This window comes from Podarcis tiliguerta, assembly GCF_965153285.1.
Source record: "Podarcis tiliguerta genome assembly, chromosome: 8".
NCBI classification, from domain to species: Eukaryota; Metazoa; Chordata; class Lepidosauria; order Squamata; family Lacertidae; genus Podarcis; species Podarcis tiliguerta.
The window spans coordinates 83,822,387-83,835,052 of NC_139541.1; the positions used below are offsets into that span (position 1 = coordinate 83,822,387).

At 51.6% G+C, this 12,666-nt stretch overlaps 1 protein-coding gene across 4 annotated transcripts in view; it reads left to right on the forward strand.

Moving 5' to 3' along the window:
* The first annotated feature begins 4,755 nt into the window (after window positions 1-4,755).
* Window positions 4,756-12,666, forward strand: part of KLC3 (kinesin light chain 3) — a 29,414-nt gene continuing 21,503 nt past the window's right edge. The window contains exons 1-2 of one of the 4 annotated variants that reach the window (XM_083455457.1): window positions 4,756-4,917; window positions 9,892-10,272. In XM_083455457.1, coding sequence (XP_083311583.1) covers window positions 9,973-10,272 — 300 coding nt within the window. In that variant the 5' untranslated portion in view covers window positions 4,756-4,917; window positions 9,892-9,972. Of the gene's footprint in view, window positions 4,918-4,978; window positions 5,372-8,591; window positions 8,721-9,891; window positions 10,273-12,666 lie in introns of those variants that run through there. The other 3 variants (XM_083455456.1, XM_083455458.1, XM_083455455.1) reach the window with 3 other exon arrangements.

A 12,666-nucleotide genomic window follows, 5' to 3' on the forward strand; every position in this document is an offset into this window, starting at 1 on the left:
ACCTGTCCTTGCCTGGTTTCCTGCCTCGTGTCCTGCCTTGGCCCTGTCAGATGCCTGGGGGAAGCCCCCAAGCAAGCAGGATTTGAGGATGTTATGGAAAAAATTTCGGGGTGAGAGGCTGCTCAACAGCCCAGCTCATCGGGGTGCATGTCCCCCATGGGTCCATGCAGTCAGTAAAAGAAGGAAGTTCCAGCCAAGTAATTTGGAGCAAAACAGCAGTCAGTAGACCATCATCTATATTGTTGTGCGACAGGTCCCCACAGGAGTAACAACCCCGAGCTTGGGGTGACATCCTCTTTCAAAACGTCCCTCTTTCCCCCAGAATACACTTCGAGCAGCATCATTGATACATCATCACTACATCACCAGCATGTCACAAATGGGGAGGGGTACACAAGGGTTACACAAGTTCAATATTAGGTCACTTGATCAGACACCTTTCCCGACACCTCTTACGTGTTGTCGTTTAGTCGTGTCCGACTCTTCGTGACCCCCTGGACCAGAGCACGCCAGGCACTCCTGTCTTCCACTGCCTCCCGCAGTTTGGTCAAACTCATGCTGGTAGCTTTGAGAACACTGTCCAACCATCTTGTCCTCTGTCGTCCCCTTCTCCTTGTGCCCTCCATCTTTCCCAACATCAGGGTCTTTTCCAGGGAGTCTTCTCTTCTCCTGAGGTGGCCAAAGTCTTGGAGCCTCAGCTTCAGGATCTGTCCTTCCAGTGAACACTCAGGGCTGATTTCCTTCAGAATGGAGAGGTTTGATCTTCTTGCAGTCCATGGGACTCTCAAGAGTCTCCTCCAGCACCAGAATTCAAAAGCATCAATTATTCGGCGATCAGCCTTCTTGATGGTCCAGTTCTCACTTCCATACATCACCACTGGAAAAACCAGAGCTTTAACAATATGAACCTCTTAAGTACCCATCACCGAGAACAATAAAACTCTTGACTTCTCCTTGCCCTCAGGACTTGTCTGGAGATCGGCTTTCAGAACACCTGACTTGCTCCACTTTCTCTGTGGATGTCTAGTGTTGCCCCCTTGGTCACTCAGCGCAGGAGAACTCCCCCCCCCCCTTATTTTTCTGAACATGTTGGCAAAGCAGAGCCATCTTGGCTAGTAGCTTCTTCTCCATTAGGTAAAGGTAAAGGGACCCCTGACCATTAGGTCCAGTCATGGCCGACTCTGGGGTTGCGGCGCTCATCTCGCTTTCTTGGCCGAGGGAGCCGGCATACAGCTTCCGGGTCATGTGGCCAGCAGGACTAAGCCGCTTCTGGTGAACCAGAGCAGCGCACGGAAACGCCGTTTACCTTCCCGCCGGAGCGGTACCTATTTATCTACTTGCACTTTGACGTGCTTTGGAACTGCTAGGTGGGCAGGAGCAGGGACCGAGCAACGGGAGCTCACCCTGTCGCGGGGATTCGAACCTCCAACCTTCTTATTGGCAAGTCCTCGGCTCTGTGGTTTAACCCACAGTGCCACCTGCCTCCCTCTTCTCCATTAATCCTCTCTTAAAGGCATCTAGGTTGGGCGCCGCCACTGCCTCCTGCTGGAGGGAGTTCCACAGTTTAATTCGCTCTACGCGGGGCTGCCCTTGAAGCTGCCCCAGAAACTCCAGCGGGTGCAGAATGCTGCAGCGAGGCTCCTCACGGGGCCCCTGCCATAGGAGCATATTCACCCAGTGCTTTATCAGTTGCACTGGCTCCCGGTGGAGTATCGGGTCAGGTTCAAGGTGCTGGTTTTGACCTTTAAAGCCCTCTGTGGCTTAAGGCCCTCGTATCTACGGGACCGCCTCTCCTGGTCTGCCCCGCAGAGGACCCTAAGGTCCATGAATAACCATAGTTTAGAGGTCCTGGGCCCTACGGAAGTCAGATTATCCTCCACCAGGGACAGGGCCTTCTCAGTGATGGCTCCGACCCGGTGGAATGCTCTGTCCCATGAAACCAGGGCCCTGCAGGATTTAACCTCTTTCCATCGGGCCTGTTAAGACAGAGTTATTCTGCCTGGTCTTTAATTTGAACTCAGCCTGATTTTTATTTCCCTTCTCTTCCCCCCCCCTCCCCTTTTATGAAGATCACCCGCTCTGAGACCCTCCAGTTAATTCTCCCCTGGCCTCCTTGATGGCCCAAGTAGGACCAATTCAGCCAGCTAGCCCTGGGGATTATCTAATTGATTTTTGAATTTTATTGTTATTCATGTTTTTATACTGTATTTTATGCTGCTTTTATAATTAAATGTTTTAAAGTCTTTTAAATTTGTTGTTAGCCACCCCGAGCCCGGTTTTTTAACTGGGAAGAGCAGGGTATAAATAAAATATTATTATTATTATTATTATTATTATTATTATTATTATTATTATTATTTCTGCTCTTGGTGAAGGAGATGCATCTGAAAGTCCAGACTGCAAAGCAGGAGGGATAAAATACAGCCCCTAAGGTGCCCCCAGGCCCCTCGCCAGCTGCCCCTTCTGCCAGGGACTCCACCCAGCAGAGCCTCTTCAGATCTCCCGCTGAGTCTTCCCCTCTCTTGCCCTGCCAGCGCTGTGATGTCAGCCGCCCGCCTTCGCTTCTGGCCTCCGGGGGCAGGGAGTGTCTCCTCAGCCTGGCACCGGGGCAGCCTTTGTTCCTCCCCAATGACGTCTGCGGTGCCAACAGGGACTGCGGTTGTGGAGGGGAGAGATTGAGCATAGAATCATAGAGTTGGAAGAGACCACAAGGGCCATCGAGTCCAACCCCCTGCCAAGCAGGAAACACCATCAGAGCACTCCTGACATATGGTTGTCAAGCCTCTGCTTAAAGACCTCCAAAGAAGGAGACTCCACCACACTCCTTGGCAGCAAATTCCACTGTCGAACAGCTCTTACTGTCAGGAAGTTCTGCCTAATGTTTAGGTGGAATCTTCTTTCTTGTAGTTTGGATCCATTGCTCCGTGTCCGCTTCTCTGGAGCAGCAGAAAACAACCTTTCTCCCTCCTCTATGTGACATCCTTTTATATATTTGAACATGGCAGAAGGGGCCCTGAAGGGAGAGGGTGGCGGCACATGGTGGGGCAAACACAACAGCAGTCACAGAAACGGGCTTTGATTCTTCTTCGCCCACAGGGATTCCCACAATGCCTTGCTCAGTCAGTGGGGCAGAAGGGGGGGCAGTGCCGGATTTAAGTGTACGGTGGACACTCGGGTTGCGAACGTGATCTGTGCGGGAGACATGTTCGCAATCCGCAGCGCCGCGTCTGCGCATGCACGGGTTGCAATTCAGCACTTCAGCGCATGTGCAAAGTGTGATTTAGCGCTTCTGCGCATGTGTGAGCACTGAAACCCAGAAGTAACCTGTTCTGGTACTTCCTGGTTGGGCGCAGTGCACAACCCGAAAACGCGCAACCTGAAGTGTCTGTAACCTGAGGTATAACTGTAGAGGATCAGGCTAATTCAAATTAAAGGCCAGGCGGAATAGTTCTGTCTTACAGGCCCTGCGGAAGGAGGTTAAATCCTGCAGGGCCCTGGTCTCGTGGGTCAGAGCTGGGTTAAAATGGCGTTGGAATGAGGAGAGTCGGTTAAAGTATGGCTTTTCTAGGAATTCATAAAGCTAGGTACAGTCATATTTCGGGTTAAAGTAGCTTTGGGATAAGTCTATCTTTCGCTCTTCACAGAGCTCTGTTGGTGCCTGCAGATTGCCCACAGGCAGAGAGAGGCCTTGGGGATCCAGGAAGGCGGCAGCGGAAGGGATCCTCAGAGGGATCTAGAACTATCTGTAGAAGGCAGGAGGCCAGGCTGCAGGTTGGTAGCTGGACCTCATCCCGAGGGAAAATAAAATTTTCTTCTTGTTCTAGTTACAGGTCGGTAGCCGTGTTGGTCTGCCGTAGTTGAAACAAAATTTAAAAAAATCCTTCCAGTAGCACCTTAGAGACCAACTCAGTTTGTTATTGGCATGAGCTTTCGTGTGCATGCACAAAATATCTGAAGAAAGTATTTGAAGAAGTGTGTATGCACACGAAACACCCTCCCTTCAGATGTGAAGGAAATAAGCAGCTATCCTATCTTTAAAAGACATCTGAAGGCAGCCCTGTTTAGGGAAGCTTTTAATATTTGCTGTATTGCTGTATTGTTTTTAACACTCGATTGGGAGCCGCCCAGAGTGGCTGGAGAAACTCAGCCAGATGGGTGGGGTATAAATAAATTATTATGATTATGATTATTATTATTATTATTATTATTAAAGTGGAATATACAGGCAATAAATAAAGCAATAAATAAATAACAAATCAAGACTCTGGAAATTTGATTGCCACCCCAGCAGAGTGAATCCAGCCCCAGGAAAGAAGCCTCCTTAAGTCAAGGCTGGGATGTCTTTATCCTTAATTATTGCACTGGGAGCCCATTGCCCTGGTTTGATGCGCATGTATTTTGTGTATTTTTGGTCTTTGTTGGAAGCCGCCCAGAGTGGCTGGGGAAACCCAGCCAGATGGGCGGGGTGCAAATAATAAATTTTATTATTATTATTATTATTATTATTAATAAGGAGCCGTTTGCACGGGCTTAGTTCTGCCTGCACCTCCTCTTGCCCTCTGCTCCTTCCTCGGACACCTGTTCCGCATGCAGAACGCCCCTGGCTTCGCTCCTCCCGGGACCCGCCGCCGCCGGTGGCGCATCTCACTCCGACTCCCAGCGGCCCGCCAGATGTGCTGCACTACAACTCCCATCGGCCCCGGGACCTCGCCATCTCCGACCCACCCACCCCACCCACCCACCGCGAACTGGGCGCCAGCTGCTGCCCAGGACCGGCTGGCCCCGTCCGCCAGCGATGCCCTGCCTGCCTGCCTCGCCCCGGGCGCGCCGAAGAAGAAGGAGAAGCAGCAGCAGAGGCGCGCGGGGGCCGGATGGGGGAGCCGCGGGGGCCGGCGCTGCGCGAGGCGGAGCAGGCAGGTGAGCCGGCCCAGCGGGGCGGGGAGGAGCCGCCGGGGAGGCAGGGCGGCCGGGAGGGGCGAGGCCGAAGCTGCTCCGGCGGGCAGGTGCGCGGATCGGGGCGCGCAGCTGGCGACGCGCCTCCCTCGCCATCCTCGGCTCTTCTTGCAAGCGGCGCCTCGCCATCCTGCAACTCTCTTTCCTCGCAGTCTCCGGCTCGGACGCCCCCCCCTCCCCACCAGAGCATGACCCGGGGGGCTTTTCTCTCCAGTGGGGCGCAGATCTAGGCTCCCCCCCCAAAAAAAAACCCAGCTCGCATTGGAGACAGATCCAGGGATCTAGCAGCGTCGTTTTCCAGCTGCCCCACCCGGCTTGCGCGCCAGCTGCGGGCGCTTTTCTGGCAGGAGGGGCAGAAGAAAAGGGGGCTGGATTCTACCCGCCCCAGAGCGCGCCCTTCTCCCTTCTTCTGAGCCAGGTAAGGAGAAAATAAAAGACCCTCTTTCTCCACGCCGGACTTTTGTTCTGAATCTTGCTGCTCCTCCCACTCTTGACGGTTTGTGGGTTTTAGAAAAAAATATCATTTTTTTCCTTGTTTACGACGAAGTACCCGAGGCGCTGCAAGGCGGTTTCATGAATACAAGGGAGAAAGTAGGCTTGGAAGCGCCTCCTGGTCTGGCAAGACTTGAGCGCCTCTCGTCAGAAGTCAGCGCCCTTTCGTTCCTGGGAGCTAATTCCCAGGGAATTAGTTCCTCGTAGCTAATTCCCACCTTTAATTCTGCCATTTTAGCTTGCTTTAAACTGTTTTTTTTTAATGTTAGGGTTGTGGTTGCTGTAAGCCAGCCCAGGGACCTTGTTGTAAAGGGGTGTGTGTAGATAAATTGGAATCAATAATACAAATAAAATGTTGTTTTTGAAAGTGTGCCGAGGTGGGTCTCGAACCTATGGCTGGAAGTCAGCAACTTCCAGGAGGTCCTCGGATGCTTCGGACTACAGTTCCCGTCAGGTGCTGGCTGGAGCTGGTGGGAGTTGTAGTCTGAAATGTCAGAGTGGGGGCACCAGGTTGGGGAACACTGTTGTAAGGCTTGAGGTCATCATCCCTGTATTTCTATGCAAGCACCACTCCCTGGCCGGAGCAGACATATTGCTTGCAAACTGAGCCCATCCCATTGCACAAGCAATCCAGGAGGATGCTGGGTGTGTGTGTGTGATATTTCAGTTGACAGGTAGGAGTGGCTCACTCAGAGTCTTGGACCATGCGCAGGCGAGGCTGCGCTGCACACAATCCATGCGCCAGATCCTGGCCTTCTCTTTGCGCGCATTGCAAGCCAGCCTGCGTGCATCCTTCTCGGGACTTGGAGCTGAGAGACCCCTGGCTCCCTGGGTGCAATGTGTGTAAAGGGACCCCTGACCGTTAGGCCTTGTCACGGGCGACTCTGGGGTTGCGGCGCTCATCTCGCTTTACTGGCCGAGGGAGCCGGCGTACAGCTTCCGGGTCATGTGGCCAGCAGGACTAAGCCGCTTCTGGAGAACCAGAGCAGCGCACGGAAACGCCGTTTACCTTCCCGCCAGAGCTGTACCTATTTATCTACTGTGGTACCTCTGGTTATATACACTTCAGGTTATAGACGCTTCAGGTTACAGACTCTGCTAACCCAGAAATAGTACCTCGGGTTAAGAACTTTGCTTCAGGATGAGAACAGAAATCGCGTGGCGGTGGCACGGCAGCAGCGGGAGGCCCCATTAGCTAAAGTGGTGCTTCAGGTTAAGAACAGTTTCAGGTTAAGAACGGGCCTCCGGGACGCATTAAGTACTTAACCTGTGGTACCACTGCACTTGCACTTTGTGCTTTTGAACTGCTAGGTTGGCAGGAGCAGGGACCGAGCAACGGGAGCTCACCCCGTCGCGGGGATTCGAACCGCCGACCTTCTGATCGGCAAGCCCAAGAGGCTCAGTGGTTTAACCCACAGCGCCACCCGCTCTGCAAAACTTCGTGAAACTGATGGACCCAGATGGGCTGGCATTCATCGTTTGTCTTATTCAGGATGGAGGGATAGGAGAGTCACTTTTTGCCCTTCTTCAGGAAAGGCCCCCTATTGGGTTGCCTAGAAAAGCTTCCGAGTCGCCCCAGGCGAGTGTGTATTCTAAACCAGAGAGGTTCCTGGCTGCTTTTGGGCTTCCCAGGAAGGTGGGCTTGGTTGCTCTCCAGAAACAGGATGCCAGCCTGAAGAGGCCCTTGGTTCTACCCCAAAGGCCTCTGCTTCTCCTTTCCAGGCAGAACAACACCTAGAAAATTGTTGGGGTTGAATCGACGTCCCCCAGAGGTTGCTATACTACAACTCCCATCATCCCTGACGATTGCCCTGCTGGATAGAAATGATGGGAGTTGTAGTCTAGCAACCTCTGGGGACCCAAGGAAAAGCTGGTGTAGCAGTTGGGGCAGAGTCTTGGAGCCTAGATCTGATGGAAGGGAGAGGTGTGTCTGCGGACTGGAGCTCTCCCAAGTCTTCCAGTTAGTGTCCGGCCCAATTTAAAGTGCCAGTGCTGACCGATGAAGCCTTTCACAGCTCAGGACGTCAATATCTTAAGAACTGCCTCATACAAATTGACCAGGGCCTTGCAATAATCATCTGAGGTCCTTCATGTGAGGTTCGGAGGGCGGCAACACAAAAGCGGGGCCTTATCAGTGGTGGCTCCCTATCTGTGGAAGGCTCTCCCTAGAGAGGCTCGCTTGGAACCTTCATTACATGTCTTCAGGCGCCAGGCGAAAGCAGTCCTCTTTACCCAGGGGTCTTCAGCCGTTAAATAATCTATGGCCTGTTAAAACTGGGGTGGGGGGCTATTATGACGATTATTTTGTTACCGTGCCGAGTAAATTATGTTCTTAATGTTGCACACATTAACTCAGCCTTCCCCAACCAGGTTTGCTGGTTGCCTTGTTTCAAAAAGGGCATTATACGGTTAGAAAACGGCAACCAAAATAGGGGCCACTCCTCTGTGAAGAACGGTTGCAACATTTGGGACTGTTTAGAGAAAAGGCGAGCAGGGAAGCAACACGATGGAAGCTTATAAGAAAAGTCACGGCATAGAGAAATTGCCTAGAGAAAAGTTATCCTCCTCCCTCACGATGCTAGAACTCATGGGCAGCTAGGGAAGCTGACTGAAGATTCAGGATGGAGAAAACAAAGTCCTTCTTCATGCACTGCCTAGTTAGCCTGTGGAACTCCCTCCCACCGGAGGCACGGATGGCAGCCAACTTGGATGGCTTTGAAAAAGGATTTGACAAATTAATGGAGGAGGAGAGGGCTATCGATGGCTATTAGCTCTGCTCTCCCCAGTTGGAGGCAGCAAAACCTCTGAAAACCGGAAGGATAGGGCTCTGTGTTCGAATCCTACTTGCCATAATGGGCATCTGGTCAGCTACTTTGAGAAGAGGATGCTGGACCAGATGGTTCCCCCTTTGGCCTGATCCTGCAACCTCCTCTTATGTTCTGTTGTAGTCCAAAACATCTGGAATATCTCTAGCTGGGAAAGGCTGCCCTGAGTCGATGATCCGGCGTGTTTTCTCGCCTTCTTACGCACTCGCTTTGTGTTTTTTGCACGGAGGCAGAGAACTCTCTGCCAGCAAACGCGTCTCGGCTTGTTCTGGCGGGCGCGTCCGCTGGCGGGACCTGTTCTGGCGAGAGCCGAGGTGGCGAAGGGAAGCTGCCGGGGCGAAACCTTCCCAAGGGGTGAGAAGAGAGCCGGCCAAACCGTCTTCCGTGGGGGTCCGCCAAACCTCGGATTAAGTTCAGTTTGCCTGCTGCAGTTTGTCTCCTGTTTGGCTGGTGAGATCACCAACCTTTTTTTGGGTGGGGTTTTTACTTTGTATTGCTAAATCCCAAACTTAGAGCAAACTTTGCACCCAGTGCCACAAAATATTGCAGGGGTTAATTTTCCTCCCTTCAACATTTCTGAATTTGGGTTCTTTTAATAAAAAGCGTGGCAAAAATCTGATCCCCGGTCCCGGTTATTCCTTTAGAATTTTAGAGTTTTATTTGGTAGCGTATATTTTTAAACCGAAATCATATATTGATCATTTTTAGCTTAATTTGTTTTTTAGCATTCAATCTTATAATAACGATGAACATTTTATATTCCAGTGTGCAAACTGTTTAAGGGATGATTTATGTAATATATAAATCCTGTCGAATAAAAATGAAATAAGCGATGGATTCTGGCTTAGCGGATCCAGAGCAAAAAGAGAATAGGGCTTAGAACTGGCCATGAAAAAATGATAATTTTATTACTGGCCTTTGGCTTGGAATCAACTTGATCCCCTCTCGCTCTTTCCTTTTTCCTTTCTCCTTCTGTGGTGGAACTCCTATTTGGGGACTTCCCTGGCTTTTTTCTGGCCCACGTAGGACCAGTCCGGATAGTTGGCCTTGGCGAAGACTTGACGTTTTCATCCCCCAAAAGTTTTTGATTTGAGTTTCTACTGAAATGAGGCTGCATTTTAACGTTGTATTTTAATCTTGTTTTTAAGTTGTATTTTAACCGATTGTTTTTATACCTGGTGTTAGCCGCCCTGAGCCCGGTCTTGGTTGGGGAGGGCAGGTATAAATAAAATTTATTATGATTACAGTGGTACCTCGGGTTAAGTACTTAATTCGTTACGGAGGTCCGTTCTTAACCTGAAACTGTTCTTAACCTGAAGCACCACTTTAGCTAATGGGGTCTCCTGCTGCCGCCGCGCCGCTGGAGCACGATTTCTGTTCTCATCCTGAAGCAAAGTTCTTAACCCGAGGTACTATTTCTGGGTTAGCGGAGTCTGCAACCTGAAGCGTATGTAACCCGAGGTACCACTGTATTATGATTATTATGACTTATACCCTGCCCATCTGGCTGGGTTCCTGAGTCTGTGCAAAGTGGCAAGCAGCCCTCACTGCTGGGATTGGAGGAGAAGCTACATTCTCGAAAGCCGGGCCTTGACCCCAGCACCTATTTTTCTAATTCCAGAAGCTGAGCATCGCCCAAAGGGCGGAGACACCATCTTTGTGCTCCTCTTCCCCTCTCCTTCCCGGCTGACTGGACCCCGCCATGTCGGTCCTGGTGGAGATTGGCGACAACCAATCGGAGAGGATGACGGCCGATGACATCATCGTCCACACGCGGCAGGTGATGAAAGGGCTGGAGGCTCTGCGCAGCGAGAACAAGAGCATCCATCACCGGCTGCAGGAGGCTTTGCTGAGGGACAGACAGCTCTTGGACGAGAGAGAGGAGGCCGTGGAGGCAGATGCGGAGGCCGTGGACATCCAGGCGCTGGAGCTGCTGGAGGAAAAGCACGACCTGGTCTATAAGAGTCTGGAAGGGATTGAGCTGGGAATTGCGGAGGCCCAGGTATGCTGCAGCGAAGCCATTGGCTGGGCTGCTGTGATGTCACGGAATGTCCGCCAGAGTTCCAGCTTCGGAGGGTGGTGGACAATTTCTGGGAAGGAACCCAAATCTGGGTGCTGTTGGGAGTTGCGGGGAGAACCTGAAGGGTTTTGTGTTTTAGGAATCTGTAGGGGCAAGGCTCTCTTCCCCCACATAAGAAAGTGGGGGAAGAAGTGCCAGAGAGGCAGGCTGGGGTGGTGATGCTGGGGATCGTGGCCACCTCACCTGCAGTGGCGTAGCGTGGGGGGTGCAGGGGGGGCCGGGCGCACCGGGCGCAACATCTGGGGGTTAGGGTTAGGGGGCGCAAATCCACGGGTTAGGGGGCACAAATTACTTGCCTTGCCCCGGGTGCTGACAACCCACGCTACGCCACTGCTCACCTGCAAAAGGATGAGAAAGCTTCGGGAAAGGGCGACCAAAATGATCGAGGGGATGGGGCGATTGCAAAAGCTGCAGCGTTTGAGGGTTTTCAGTTTGGAGAAAAAGTGAGGAAGGGGCCGTAAGATAGACGATTGTAAAATTACGCATGGCATGAGGAATGCAGCCAGAGAAAAGTTTTTCTCTGTGTTGTAACGCGAGAGCTCGTGAACATGGGATGAAGTTGAATTTTGGGAGGTTTAGGGCTGATAAAAGCAAGGACTTCTTTCTTTTTAAAAAAACACATTTTGCTTTATTTAAACCCACCTTCCCATCAAACTCAAGATGGTGGTACACCTGAAACTTAATGCAATATAATTCATTGAATTCCAACACTTAAGTTTATTTGGTATATACTAAATGCAACTTTTGTACATAGTTTTGAATGAGGGTGGTTTGGTTTTCTGGAGCCTCTCCCCTTTGGCCCAGGGGTTACGGAGATGTTGCCCACAGGCAGAGATTTTCCTGCAAAAGCCTTCCCTGGTACTCATGGCATCCACGACCCTGCCTTTCCCCGCTGCTGAAATTAGGCTCGAAAAGAGCATTACAGTGGTGCCCCGCAAGATGAATGCCTCGCAAGACGGAAAACCCGCAAGACGAAAGGGTTTTCCGTTTGCAGAGGCGCTAAGCAAGACGAATTTCCCTATGGGCTTGCTTCGCAAGACGAAAATTGATGAAGATTTTTGAGGGTTTTTTCCGCTCCAAAACCCCTTTTTCTGAAGCGCTAAGCTGCTAAAAGCATTTTAGCAGCAAAACCGCTAATCCCTTAAGCCTTTAATAGGCGTTAATAGCCCTTAAACTGCCAATAGCGCTAATCCGCTAATGGGCTTGCTTCGCAAGACGAAAAAACCGCAAGACGAAAAGACTCGCGGAACGGATTCTTTTCGTCTTGCGAGGCACCACTGTATGTTGTAGCTAATAGAAAAGGTTGCCGTAATTAGTGTGTGCAGCCTACAAAGAGAGTTGGCAACTCCTGGTGCATTGTATAACAATTTATGCTTTTGATAAAAGCAAGGACTTCTTCATGCAGCTTGTAGTTAACCTACGGAACTCCCTCCCACTCATAGCTGTCAAGTCTCCCTTATTTGGAGGGATGGTCCCTTATCCCAGCACCGTGTCCCGCTGCTGTCCCTTATTGATGGATGTCCCCTAAATTTCCAGGGTTTCAAAGGAAGCAGCTCCTCTCCCTCTCTCCTTGCCGGCCAGGGAGGATGGAGCCTCCAACTGTGTTGCTTGGCTGCCCGGCACGCCCCCCCTCCGGCCTCCTCTCACCAGCCTCGGCCCCTGGGAACCCTTCCCTGCCGGGACTGGTGGGAGCCTTGGGCCCTTCTGCCACCATCCTCCTCACGGCCGCTGAACTGAGTGTCTCTGCCTGGGGCCTCCCCTCTGCCCATCGGCGCCACTCCCGTTAGTACTGCGGCTATGCCACCGAAGGACCCGGATGAGATGGGCAGCCTGGTATGGCCTATGAATTGCTGAGGTGCCTTGGGAGGAGAGTGAGGGCAACCATGGAGAAAGCAGTTCAGAGAGAGAGAGAGAGAGGAGGAGGAGGAGGAGGAGGCGGCGTGGGCAGGTGTTCCAAGGGCTACAAGGGAAGGACCGCAAGCACTTCTCCCATAGATTTCATAGAATCATAGAATCATAGAGTTGGAAGAGACCACAAGGGCCATCGAGTCCAACCCCCTGCCAAGCAGGAAACACCATCAGAGCACTCCTGACATATGGTTGTCAAGCCTCTGCTTAAAGACCTCCAAAGAAGGAGACTCCACCACCCTCCTTGGCAGCAAATTCCACTGTCAAACAGCTCTTACTGTCAGGAAGTTCTTCCTAATGTTGAGGTGGAATCTTCTTTCTTGTAGTTTGGATCCATTGCTCCGTGTCCGCTTCTCTGGAGCAGCAGAAAACAACCTTTCTCCCTCCTCTAGGTGACATCCTTTTCTA